The following is a 14,889-nucleotide window of genomic DNA, read 5'->3' on the forward strand; positions in this document are numbered from 1 at the left end:
ATTTCGGGATAAAAAAATTAATTTTACTAAAGCTTAAGAAACGAAGAAAAACAATAAATAAATTATTTGAAACTACACATGATAAATAAATTAGGATTGCTCCTGTAATAATGATGAAAAAATTTAGAAATTCCACAGTATTTCTTTTTGTTAGAGTAAAAAGATAGTCTTTACATCCTACGCTTTCAATACTTTGTTAAATAAATTGTAATTCACAATGAATATAGCTATTACAAACGGCTATAACTATTTAAGGAATAAGAATTTATCGATAAAACTTAAACATAATGTAGAAGGAACTTCAACGTTTTGTATACATGCGTCACAGAGTTTCTATGGGACTTCCCTAGGTCGCAAGGACAACACCCAAGCTATAGTCCATTTCACGCCATACATTCAAAAACATTTATGCGGTAACCGACGCAAGCACATTGCAAATTAGTTTTTTTGAGTTCCTCTATTGTTTTGAGCATGAAAAGTACATATACAAAACCCCACACCTCGAAATCGCAGGGTGTCAAGTTCGGAGATCTTGGTGGCCAAAAGCAGATGACATCACTGGCATCTCCACTTCGACAGGTCCAACGGTTTGGAAGATGTTGATTTAAAAATATGTGAACCATCCTACCCTAGTGTGACGGTACTCCATCTTGCTACAAGATGTAATCCGTAGAATAAGTATCTAAGTGTGGCATTAACCATACCTCATGAATGTTAAGATAAACATCTAACGTAACACTTCGCTCACGGAAGAAAAAAGGACCGTACAATTTACGTGATGAGATCACGCAGAACTTTTGCTAAGAACTTTCATCTTTCGCTAAGTTCAATTATAGTGGAAGGCTTCTCCATACTCCATATTCGACTGTTGTGCCAGCTAACCTGAACATTTATGTGGAAGGTTGCTTCATCGATAAAAATGAGACGATCAGCCATTGTTTCATCCTCCATGCGTTTCAGCATAAACATAGCGTAATTCATACGTGTACCGCGTCTTCCTGTTTCAATTGCTGCACAAGTAGAATTCTGTACGGTTTCAGTTGCAGCCTCTGTCTGAGAACACGCCATATCGTTGTTTGTGGCATTTGTAACTCCCTACGGCCTTCGTGCGTCGATTTTCGTGGGCTTCGTTCATACACACCGCGAATTCTTTCAACTTTTTCAACTGAAACACGTGGTATTTTGATACTTTTTCCTTTGCACTAACATCCCGTTTCATCAAATATCCTATGCCATCTGCGTATAATGTTCCCATTTCGAGGTTTTTGATTGTAACGCTGACGAAATCTTCTCCTTCCGGGGATAACATAATGACAATTGTTAAATTCTAACACGCATAATGCTTTCTGCACGGGACTCGCCATTTTCACTAATGAACTCGCGCATGTGCATGATTTCGCTTCACTGCGCCTTACGTAAAGAAATTTTTAGGTTAAATCAACATTCATATAAAAAATTATTTTTCATTAGATAGTTATAGCTGTTTGTAATCGCTATATTCATTTTGAATTACATTCGCTATATTCATTTTGAATTATTTCTGGAAATCATAGGTGATAAACGCAATGCAGTAGAATCGATGAAAATATAAACCTATGATTTTCCAATTATTATATTATTTTCAAATTATTATAAGATTTTCTAGCTTTTGTATGATTTTCTAATTATTGTATGATTTTCTAATTATTGTATGATTTTCTAATAACTCTCGATATAATGAGTACTAACCACTTTGATATCCAGGTGAAATTCGAAACATTCCATGAACCATTTGGACTTTTCCAAGTTTTTCCAGATCTTCCTTAGTAAGTTCATTTCCAACAACTAGATGACGATCGAGTATCTGCAAGAAAATAATGATGCGTTAAAAATAACATTACAAATTAGCGTTTCACAATTGTTCCAATGGAAAAAGAAGCAGAATAACAGAACAGTCAGAAAATGTCAAAGATTAAGAATAATACCGTTTCTATAAAATATATTCATTGTATGTATTAAATCAATGGCACATAGATAGCATGTGTTAAATCAATAGCACATAGATAGCATGTGTTAAATCATTAACACATGCTATTGAAATTTTTATTACTGAACGATTAACGACTGATATATTATCAAAAGTACAAGTTTCAGACAAATTCCCTGAGTTTCATAATTTCGGTTTCACACAATAGTTTCAATTGCTTAAAATTATTATAGAAAGTCTAAGTAGCATTGCTTGATTTAAACTTCGCAGATAGAAACAAGCAATTAATTGATAATTTGTTTTTACATTTGGTAGCAAAATAAGTGTAATAAGACTTTTAATTAGCAATGGCAAAGCAGCAAGTGTACTAAATAAAATTAAAAAAATTATTTAACTCAATTTTTATTCTAGAAATTCATCTTTTTTGCATTGTATAAAAGGATATAAAGGATATATAAAATAGGCATCATATTTTTGTTGGAATATTTTATTTAAAGAAGTGTACTTTAATTTTTTAAAATTAAGATAGGCTATTTTTTCAATGTTTTGTAAAATATCATTTTCCAAGGGCGCAATATTGTTTCAACGTATTTAACATCAGATTGAAAATTCAAATAAATTTACATGGAAAAATCTAAAAGTTTTTGTTTCAAGTACATATAATTTTACTCAAAGTAAAACAAAAGATTTTTACATTATTTGGGGTCTTAAAAAGAATGATTACTTAGGTAAGAATTCATAAGAATTTATTTTACTAATAGATGGCATATCAAATGCGAAATTCATTGTTCCTCTATGAGCAAGAAAAAACATAATTGCCATAAGTCAGTACTATTAATACAAATATTAAAAATTAAGTAAATAAAAAAAATATTTAAGCATTTAAAGACACTCATAGCTATTGCGATAAGTATTTCGTAAGTTTAATAAACTTTTCAAGTATTAATAATTGTTATAATAATGCTTCGCTAAAGGAAGAATCATGTTCATTCGCCAAACTTAAGAATTCTCCATAATCCTTTAAGCTGAAGGAAAAGGATTTTTCCACAAATAATTTAAATATTCAACAAAATCTCCTTATTTAATTTGAAAAAGCTAAACTTCAGTTTCAATGCTCATCAATTTCAAATTTGAAACCTACTACATTGCAAAGTAATTGAATCAAATTACTGTAAAAAGTTTTGGCACTTAAAGTACCGGTACTTTTTACAGCAAAACTCTTCAATCTAATTTTTTATAGTAATTTGTACAGTAATAATTAGAGTAAAATCACTGAAACCCTCTAATTAAATAAAGATTACTGTAAGAATTATGGTACAGTATTTTATATTAAAAATAGATTTTACAGTTCATGCACCTAAAATTCCGGTACCATGATTTGATACAGAATTTCTGAAATTTTAACCTTATTAGTTTAGATGCATTTAAAAAATTAAAGCACTGTTAAAATTTAAAAACAGACAGTGATACACTCTGTTATAACATTACTAACAATGTTAAGAAAAACATTAAACAGGCTTCATTATGTTATATAGCAATTTATTAATTTTACCTTGTGTACATGGTAGCTAAATTGACCCAAATGTAATTGTTTGTGCTCTGATGGCATTTCCCTTTCAAGATCTTCCCAAGCTTTGCGGCTAGGAGCAAAGAAAGTATAACGCTTTTCCTTATCATTCAACTTCTGATTCCACGACTCCTGCATTCCAAGCTTATAAGTAGTGCTGTTGAAACAAAATAAATATTTCTGATGAAGACAAGAAAAATTAGTGAGAAAAAAAGAGTCAAAACTACCAGAATATGGTAAAATTTACCGCGTTTTTGGCTCTATGTGTACTCTAAAATGCTTGGTAATTCTTACCAAGGTATTTTAGTAACGAGTTTGGTAAAATTGACAATAAAATCTGATTCTATAACTAGTGATAAAATTTGGTAATTGTGGTAAAGCTTAGTATTTTTTTCATGATACCTTAGAGCACCGCATAAAAATCACTTATTCGGTTAAATTGACTTTTCAGTTTTGTATTTTTTACCAAATGTGTGGTAATAAAAACTATAATTTTGAAACCATTACCATGTGAACAGACAAAATACTAAGTGAATAATTTAAATATTTTGGTTTAATTAACCTGAATTGTTATTTTCTTTTTTTTTACGATTCAGTTACCATTCATAATTTTACCAGAATTATTTCTCCATGATAAAAGCAAAAATCAATGAAAAATTAAGATAACAATTCACAGATCATTGCTAAATTAATATTGGAATTTTATTATCTCATTGGGTCCCCGACTTTTTTTAAGCTGTCTTACGGCATCTCAGTTCTTAAAATATTTGTCTGCGGTACAATATTTCTTAATACAAATAAATTCTGTCTATGCGTATAAGACTGTGAAGCAAATTTTAAAATTAAGTGATGAGAATATAAATACTACTACTCATACTTAATCCCCTCAAGTACTTTAATGGTAATTACTAAGGAGGAATTAGCAATAACATTTGCTATTGCAAGCATTAATAATATAAGATAAACTGGACATTAAGAGAAATTACCTTTCATACTCGATAGTATTGCGAAATCACTACATAGCGTTTTTAAATCAAAGAATGAAGCTTAATCGAGCTCCTCGCATTCAATTTTCGATTTTTTCTCAAGTATTGAAAGCGAATGAGAACCCTCATAGCTTCTTCATTTAGGATACTCAAATTTCACTTGTACTTAAAACTCTATTCACTTGACAATGATATTTTTATTTTTGAATAGCAACAGATTACTATTAATGGATTAAAAACTAGCATGGATTAATCATTTAATTACTATTAAAGAATAAATAATAAGAAGTCATGGACATCTCGTGGTTCCTTTCACTTCCTCATTAGTACTCCATGGTAATGTGGTTCATGATTAGGAAACCCCGATCTAAAGCGATAATTTTTTTTTATTAAAGAATGTAATAGAAACAATAATTAAACATCTGTAAAGTGCAACCGCATGAAGTTTTTCCTGTTTTGAAACAAGTTCAGAAAGTTGCTAGTTGTAATTCAATAAGTTAATCCCCCTTTCAGCACAAAAACCATCAATTAGTATCTTTTATTGAAATAATTTTCCGTTAATAAATGTTGAAATCAGGTGAATAGGAAACATCGGTAATAACTTAGAATAACTCTACATTATAAAGATTATATGAATCTAGATTATAAATTATATGGAAGAAAATAATACTCAAATATTCATCACCCCATTTAAGCTACTAACTGAAAGGCCAGTAAAATCTTTCGTTATTTTAATGGCAATTTTCAGTCTAAAAAATTTTAATTTTTTTTCTCGGAAGAAATTAAATAATTCATTTCACTCTATAATTAGAGAATTATGAAAAGTAAACAAATTTTAATTAAAAAGAATAATTAATAACCCAAATTAGTAAAAATAATAACAGAAATAATTAAATATTACTAACCAACACTATTCCACTTTAAAGCAAAAACAAATAAAATCTTTTTGACATGCTAATAGATGACAATTTATAACACTGAGAGATTTGAAATGATACAAACAAATAATGGAAACCGAATAATAATTTACAACTTAGTGGTTATATTTTGGGAGTGATGAGAAAATATTTGGAAAAAAATAGTTTAATTAGACAAGGTTCCGACATTTTTAAAGTTTTTTAAAAGTTAAACTGAAGTTCGTAAAAGAAAACATTAATAGGTTATATCGTTCTAAATATTCATATAGAAAGTCATACGTTGTAATAATAATTAGTCATACACTACAACGCTCAGTTAGATTACTTAGTCACATAGTATTACAAGATTGTGAAATTAATCCCACAAAAAATGCCTTAGCATCAAACTTAATTACCCTTAATGATTTAATAGCTAATCGGAGCTTACAAATGTAAATATCTTTATCGTGACCTATTATTTATTCAAAAAATCTCATTATAAATTTTGCAATTACTGCAAGTAAGCAGAAAATGATAAAATACTTTCTTTTTATGTTTCAAGCTTCATTAAGAAATTCAATTCCCTTTCATAATTTACAAACGCTTCAGCGAGAAAGTACTTTGAAAGAAAGACGGTTGAATTTAACATACAATCAACTGTTCTCAAAGCATCTCAAGAAAGTTAAAATTAAATGCATATTAATTCAGGTAGGCTTAAAATCGCAGTAGAGAATTAAATAGTGCATTCTATGGCCTAAACAGCAGATTTCAAAACTCCTTCAGCAAGTGACTAATCCTAGTTGAGAGTTGTAGAAGGACTTACTGTAAATCCGGATCATGAGCGAGCTTGCTGTATACTGTAAGATAAGGCATTCCAAGCACGCGATCAATGATGTGAAGGATTCCATTTGTTGCTCCTATATCTGCCATAATTGCTGTGGCATTTACACCTCCTCCTTCAACAGTCAAAGCTGCAAAAATAAAATGTATCTCTTGAGAATTTTTTTAAAAAAAGAAATTACATGCAATTGCATAATTTAGCTATTTAGTTAACAAATGTAAGTATATATATATATATAAGCTAAAATATTGACAAAATATGGAAAATAATAAAAAATAATGACAAGAGAAGAAAATTATTAAAAATAATTTCTCAAAAGTATTTAAAAAAAGAAGAAAGAAAGAAATTAAAAATCCGGAAAGCAAAACAAAGAAAAGATATAATCTCCTCATCAGCCCCCCCCCCCACATATATATATATATATGTGTGTATTATCTTACTCGATATCAAATAATATTTCAATGACTACTTCGTGAAAAATTAATTTTATAAACGTTGCGCTTGGCCATTAAAAAGAGGAGATTTAAACTGTATGAACTATTTCATATTTATTGAGAAACATATTGAGAAAAGTAATAAATAGTGAGATGGAAAAAGTAACGAAGATTACTGTGCGGAGAATAAGTTTAAAATAACGAATTCCATAATAAGCTTAAAATAAAAATAATTTCGTGCATAATAATTTTTTTTTAATGCCAGGAGCTGTCTAATGTATTATAAAATTAGTCTTAAAAAGCTTGCAGTATTGGATCAAGAAGTAGAGGAAAATGGTACGATGAGCAAGCTTAAGTAATTTAATATGAAAAATAATTATTTGTGTAGCAGTTTAAATCAAGGTATTTTATAGCAGACTAGGATTCTGAGTTTATTGTATTAAGAAATTGGTAAATGAATAAAGTTTAAATAAATTGTTAAGCAATTATCTTTGTTAATATTATTAAAACCGTAGTTATTCATTCACTTCAAGGCTAAGTCATTGAAGGTTATTTTATATCTTATTTTAAATAATATTCAAGGAATTGCTTTAATGAAAAAGAAAAAAAAGAAAAAAAGTATTTCTGTATAGAAAAAATTTAAATTGTCAAGTTTGAAAGGATGTTTTTTTATGTGTTTGCCTGTTGAGAAATTTAATGTCTGGCTGAATTCGAGAAATTAATTTATTAAGAAAAATGATTCAGGAATTGTAGTATTGCAATGAAAAATACGCAAACAATGATATGCAGGTAAAAAGGTTATAGTAAGTTATAGTCCAAAAGAACTATTCTCTCCACGGTGGAAGAAAAGTACTTATGTAAACAAAAAAGTACTTATGTGGAACTTATCTAAACAATGTAAAATGCACAATGCAGAATTAAATAAGCTCGAACATAACAATGTAAAATGCAGAATTAAATAAACTCGAATGACAAAAAGCGTTCAGAAACTATCAACTAGTGATGAGTAGAGTTGGTTACAAAGCTGCTCATTAGAATGGTAAATTGTGAAACATGGATATTTTTTAATATCGCGTTTATAATACCTTAGAATACGTTTTCATGGTACATCTTATATAACATGTTGTTGCTTCGAAAGACATTTGGACTAGCCAACATCGCCAGCCATTGACTTTTAGTCAATTAAATCTGGAAGGTACGCCTTTCGTTTGACAAGAGAGCTCCGCACAGGTGAAAGTGCATCTTAGATCAGAACCCTGCTTATATATAGCAACACACCTCATTTATGAGGCCAATTCCTTAATTTAGACGTAGATTTCAAGGGGAAGGAAGTTTTCTCCAAAATCGAAGTTTTCTCGAAGAATCGAATCCTGTCCCATCTGGAGATCGACGCCCGATTCTCTAAATGCTGAGCTACCCTGCCCATACGACATGTCTCACGTTAAATCGGAATTAAATGATATTTATGAGCAAATGAAATCATGATACTTATTGTCAACGACAATTACCGAATTTAATTTAGTGATCAGCATCGTCTATGATTTTGTTTGAGACCGACAATATCGTCAAAACTATCCACAGCGATAAATATCTCAAATAACAATGTTGCTAAAAATACAAAAAGCGATACTATAATGATCATTGAATCTTACTTATTCGGTTATATTTATTCTGTTTTAACTTCATAATTACAAGTACTTTCTCAAATTATGATTAATATAAATAATTAAATAAAAATTTCTTCATTCAATTAGGTAACAAAATATATTGTCCAATGTAAAGAAAAATATATATTAGCTAATTTGAAAAACATTTCGTGTAACGATGAAATATCAATATTTTCTAACAATATATTATGATATCGAAATTCAGATATTATCCAAGATTAGTGTGGAAACGCAGGATGAAAAAAAAATACAGAAGAGTAAAGTTTTTGGTTATTCTTCATGTATTCATGCAAAAAAAAAAACTGTATTTATTTCTTGATTTAGATTCCTATGTCTTTGTTAAAATGCATATAATGTTAAAAAAGAAAATTTATTAATTTAATAAACACCTCATTACTTATAAAACTAAATTAACTTTCTTAGCAATTCTCAAAAGCAGTACTGTGTATGCATTTATACGCAAATTCGTCTTTCCAATTTAAATTGATGACTCAGTTCATGTGCTGAAAAAATACTTTAAAACCTTAATGTTTCGGGAGTGGAAGTTAAAATAATTTTCTTTTTTTTTGTTCTTTGTAAAACCTCGTAAACAGTGCTTAAAAAGCTATTTGTTATGCGAAGAGTTAAATTTAGCATAAGAAGTTTGAACACATTTATGATGCTCTCGTTCTTTAAGAAAATGTAAAACAACGATGCCCGGGCATGTTTGAACCTTTAATTATGAAATCGTTAAAAGTTAAAGATCCGTTGCTTGCATGCAAAGAACTTGGTTTTCGTTCTTAATGGTAGTGGATTTATCGGTTTCTGATAAAATTCTTTATATTTACAACGTGGAAAAGGCATTGAGAGTAATTTTATGAATGACTTTTATTTTCTGATATCGTTTGTGAAATGATGTGTCATTCACTATTTTCCTCCTAGCATACAAGTAACGATTAAACAGAAAGAAAAACATATTAAGATAAAAGCTTTTGTTTTAGGAAACTGATGTTTTGTGAATGCAGTAAAAATTACTTATGCAAAATGAAACTTTACTTTCAAAGCTCATATGATTCAACTCTCAATAATAATTACAGGTTTAGTTTTTAACAAAGATATATATCTTTAAGGGAAAAATTGGTAATTATCCTCGGTATATGTTTTATAAGTATGTTGCATTAGCTTTAAAGTCATTTTTAAAATGGAGAGATCATTTGATAAATATGTCTTGCTGGGAAATAAACCTGGAATAATATTATAATTGATTTTGAAATATACTCAATGTTACTTAGCTAACGCCATATCAAAATAGAAATTATTTTATTGAAAATGCACAACTTAAATGGGTTATTTTGTTCATTTGTTTTGTGCTCGTGGCGACAAAATGATACTTGTAATTTTTACTAAAGGTTAAAGTAGGATCGATAATTACCAAATGTTACAACAACTTAATAATCTCTAAAATAAATGCTGATGAGCGTTGCAGTTTAGAAAGTAGCTTATTGAACCCAGTTGAAAACATTACTTTATTTTTGATCATCATTATTTTATTTTTGAGCTTTTGAATGGCAAAAGGAATTAAGCCTTTGTAAGACCGTGGGAATAATTTTTCCCATCCGTTATTTTCTATTAATTTTTAATCATGCTTGCCATTACTTTTAAAGCCAATGGGAAACTATATTCCCACCTATAATTCGTGCTGCCATTTGCTGATAACCAGAAAATATAATTAAAATACCGATCGCTTACATAATGATTTATGTAATTGTTTACATAAATGTGGGTAACAGTAAGGGTTTACGTGAGTTCAAGAAGGAAGCCCAACACTGGGGAACTCACGTGGGTTATGCGTTCCTTCATTTGATCATTTCTCATCCTTTCATTTTTAGTTATAAATACAGAGTTTATAAATTCAATTATTTATAAGCATGGAAGACAAGGGTAATGGCCAATGAACAATTACAGCACATCTTTATTTTTTTTATTTTTTATTTGCAATCCTAACTTATTGGAAATTCTCTCCTGAATCCGAAAATCTAATTGTTTTCCCCCTAAATGTTTATTTAATAATTAAGCATTTAAATTGTCCCAAAAGGCCTCCATAATCATTTACGGAGGCCTTTTTGGGCAATTTAAAATGCAATAAAAAATTATCTCTCCTTGGTTATGACGTCACATGTGCTGAAGGGAAACATGGCGCCTCCATCCCTTAAGGCTATTTCAATGTTCTTTTAGTTTTGATATCTCTTATATAGTACATTCTTTGTATATTATTAGTAAAAATTCTGTTAATTAAATTTACGGTTTTTAGAGTGTGTGTAAAATGAAAGAAAGAGTTATAGAAATTCATACAGTTTAGTTATCAATAAAATAGCTGAAGAAATGATTCAGCAGCTCTTCACAATCAATCAACATTTCTTTTGAGCTGAAATCAGAGGTGTTAAAGTCCGTAGAAATTAGTATTTTATTCCGCATAGTTTTGAGTTAAAATAATGCTCCATTATAGCCTAATTACTTAATTAAAATCAACTATACAAAATTTACTAATATCAATATAAGCTATTCAAAATTTATTAATAAGCAATATAAAATTTACTAATATCATACGAATATGATTATGAAAATATGAATGATAGATAATGAATATAATGATAGAATGATTTTAGATAATGATAGAAATAAGTCGCAGATTGAATAGAAATAGTATGCATTTAGATATAAGGTGAACGATTTTATAATTCGATATTGCATTAAAACAAATCAGTGTTTTCATAAATCTAGTCCATTGAAAAATATCTATCATTTATCGTTACAATCTATGTGCTTATGCTCGAAAAATCAAGTAATGTAATTTAATTTTGCCTCTTTTTTCTAGATTTGAAGGATTTTTCTTCCAAAGAAAATATTTACTAATGAGTTTATTTCTTTTTTTATTACTATGTATTAAATATGTAAGTACACAATTAACGCTCATATATATTCTCAATATTATCCTTTGAGTAAATAGGAATTTTTGCTGTAATTTGAAATTATATTTATTTTTTAATTTATAAATTTTAATTTCTCTTTATGCAATATAGTATTTACAAAGCATGGTTATTGTCAATGTTTCTGCAAATTCCTCTTATTTCTGCAAATTATTTGTCAGTGCTTCCTCAGAAGAATTCTAAAATAATAAAATTAATACAAATTGCATTTTTAATGAAAACATTTTAACTAAAATAGGTGAAAAAAATCTCAGGATAATCATTCGGTATCGCCGAAAACGAATCAATGCTTTCAAGAATCTTGTCCACTGAAATATATCTGTCCATAATCATCATCACTTAAATCTATGTACTTGCACTTAAAATTTCACTTAATATAATTGAATTTAGCCACATAATTTTAGCGAATATCATTAACGTTTTTGTTTCACAAAAGATAAAAAATTTAAAAAAAGAAAGAAAAGGAAAATATATTCTAATGAATTTTTTTCATTATTTAATTAATAATTAAATAGACAGTAATGTTGGTGTATTTTCTTAAAATTTTTATTTTTTGAGTAAATAGGAATTTCGCTATGGTTAAAATTTTTTTAATATGTGTTTATAAAATTTAATTTCTGTTTCTGTGATGTAGAACTAAATAAATCCATATGCTGGTTTTCATGAATTAAATCAATTAAAATAAAGTTAACAAAAACTACTGAAATATATTATTTTATTTTTTTTCTTTTGACTTAAAAAAAAATTTGAATCAGTGAATTAAAAGTATTGCTGCAATCACAAGTTTTTCAAATGGCTACTACTATCCTGAAGATAATTCATTGCATTAAATTCAATCTAGAATAAATAAATAAAATAAAATCAAAATCTTAAGCTTTTTTTAAATTTTTAAAATAATCTAAACCTATTTTATAAAAAAAATTGATTAAACATTTCTTTCTCATTTTATGCGAGCCCAGATAACACAGCATTTGAATATATAAAAAATTAAACCACGAATGATTTTCATTTTCTGAACACTTAGGCTTTTCTCCATATTCACGATTCGCTCAATTTTTCGGATAAACAAAGTTGCTGTAGTTCATTTACGTCGCACTAGAGCTGCACAATGGGCTATTAGCGACGGTTTGGGAAACATCCCTGAGAATGATCCGAAGACATGCCATCACAATTTTGATCCTCTGCAGAGGGGATGGCACCATCGCTTTGGTAGCTTGACGACCTGCACGCGAAGCCGAGCACTTTACGGCAGAATAGTTAAATGAGGATCAATACCGCACACCCTCGGTCCCTACGCCGACTAATCCAAGTGGGTACCCACCAAGTGGGACCGCAGCCCGTGATGCTTGACTTCTGGGAACCGTGTCTTAATGATCAGTCCACTGCGAGACCAGATAAGCAAAGAAGGCGCTGGATAAATATAGGTTAAAAATGACTTAAAAGTCAAATTTAACTGTTACAAACTCATAACTGTTATGAAAATAGCACTTCGAAAAAAAGCACCACTTCATGCGATAAAAGAGCCATCGAAAAACAACCATGAATAGAAAACTGGTTTTAATTGGAAAGTGGAAGTGGATATAGAAATATTTTTCGTCAATTAGATTTAAACTATAATTTTGTTTTCTAACTTTGAAATAGTTAAACAAAATTGAATTAAATGTATGCTAAGTCGCTGAATAATGAAAAAAGCTTAGAATCTATATAATGTAACTTTTATTTAAAGGTAAATTAAGAAGGGTTCTAACATTATATAATGCTTTGATAAATTAATAAAATTACTGTACATGACTCTAACATCCACTAACATAAGATGAATTCTTACTGCTACTTTTAGTTACTCCTTACCAAGCACTCAATGAACCTTTGTGCTAACAAACAAACAGACAGACTATTTACCCGAATGATGCAATAATTAATTAAACTTTAAAATGAATGTTAAGGAATGTTTTAAATTGGAAAGTGGCTTTAGGGACTCCGAAGTAAAGTAATTTTCTTGTATATTACATTCAAGGCACGATTTTATTTTTGAACACTGAAATGAAAAAAGAAATTGACTTGAATGATCGTAAAATCGTACAATGATTAAACAAAATAATTAAAGGCCTACTTTTGTTTCTTTCATCTCCGACCACTCGGAAATAAAGATTTCTTCTATTATCCGATGTCAACTGTTTAGTCACGTTTTTGTTCCAGACATCTTCTGTGGCTACTGACTCCATAATCAAGTGTAATTCTAACAACTGAAAAGAATACAGAAAAGAAAATTCTGATGAAGCAAAAGATAGAAAAAAAATTAAATTTAAACAGAAAATTAGTTCGAAATGAGGGTTTGCTTTGAGTAATTTGCTTTAGCGATTTTTTATGACCTCTATCAGATTGTTAGTTAATTGCAAATACATGAAGGCATAATTTTTGTTTCATTCTTTACCATTCTTTTTCTTTGCAACAAATTGTTGAAGGAGAAGACAAATGATTGCGTCTACTTAGTCGTTTTTCATATTCTGTTAAAGAAAATATTTACTTGTTATTTAAAATAATTTTTAGAGAACTCTGTATTAATGTTATTCACCAAAAAACTTTTATACTGTCAGTCCATAGATCATTTTATTATACTATAAAGAATGAAAATGCTTGGATACTTAAGATTTTACAAGGTTCATCAAAAATGATCGATGTTTCGATAAATAAACAAAAGGAAAAGTTAGAGGAATGCGGATTGCTGCATTCTGATTAGCTAATTAGATTTATTTTAAAATAGTTTTAAGACTAGTTACAAAGTTTGTCAGCAGAGAGCAATGCTAACAAGGCAAAACTAATGAGCAATATTTTCAAAATAATCTTCTTTTTCCTGCAGCAAAATTTTGCTTACAAATATTTCAGTTGTGATTGTCTAGAAAGGCAAATAAAACATTGCTTTGAAATTTCTGTACTTGGTGACTAATTTTGAAAACTAAGTAGTAAAAAATATCAGGTTTTCTAAGCAGAGTGGAGTGAACCGAAGATTTTAACCTCCATCTGTTTTTTTTAAACTAATATTTTAAGTGACAGATATTTTTGGGAGATCCAGTATCTGCGTAGAATGTAATCAAATGTTTCGCTATTATTTGAAAAAATAATATGAAATGTTAATATATTTAAATCGAAAAAGAAAGAAAATGAGAGAAAAATTTAACTTAGGAAATGTATTAAAATTGCATGTTTTGCAAATCTCCTAATATTCCTCCAATCATGATTAACTTTATATAATTTTAAAAAAAATGCGTTGTATTAACACTTATTTGTTGCATTAATTAAACAAATCTTTTTTTTTTCTTTTTGTCGAATTTTTATATAAAATGGGAGAGTATTAAATTGCTTTGAAAAATTTGTTATTCAAAAACCAAAAAATTGAACTTCAACCGTTTTATTTTGAAATAAATTTCTTCAAGATTTCTATGCATAATTTATTGTAAATTAAGTCATTTAATATGAATAGAAATTAATATAGTATTATAGATTTAGATTAGATTACAACAGGTACGTCAACAGGAGATATTGTTACATGATTATATATATATATATAT

At 28.7% G+C, this 14,889-nt stretch overlaps 1 protein-coding gene across 1 annotated transcript in view; it reads right to left on the bottom strand.

The window, feature by feature from the left end:
• The window catches only part of Fas1 (fasciclin 1 Fas1 domain-containing), a 276,999-nt gene that overhangs the window by 2,729 nt on the left and 259,381 nt on the right, over window positions 1-14,889 (bottom strand). Inside the window, exons 9-12 of the mRNA XM_016057640.4 lie at window positions 13,434-13,566; window positions 6,239-6,386; window positions 3,519-3,690; window positions 1,729-1,843 (exon numbers count right to left, since the gene is read on the bottom strand). Of these exons, the coding sequence (XP_015913126.1) occupies window positions 1,729-1,843; window positions 3,519-3,690; window positions 6,239-6,386; window positions 13,434-13,566 (568 nt within the window). The remainder of the gene's footprint in view (window positions 1-1,728; window positions 1,844-3,518; window positions 3,691-6,238; window positions 6,387-13,433; window positions 13,567-14,889) is intronic.

Source organism: Parasteatoda tepidariorum, chromosome 11 (genome assembly GCF_982258835.1).
Source record: "Parasteatoda tepidariorum strain Cologne lab strain chromosome 11, Ptep-v5.0, whole genome shotgun sequence".
NCBI classification, from domain to species: domain Eukaryota; kingdom Metazoa; phylum Arthropoda; class Arachnida; order Araneae; family Theridiidae; genus Parasteatoda; species Parasteatoda tepidariorum.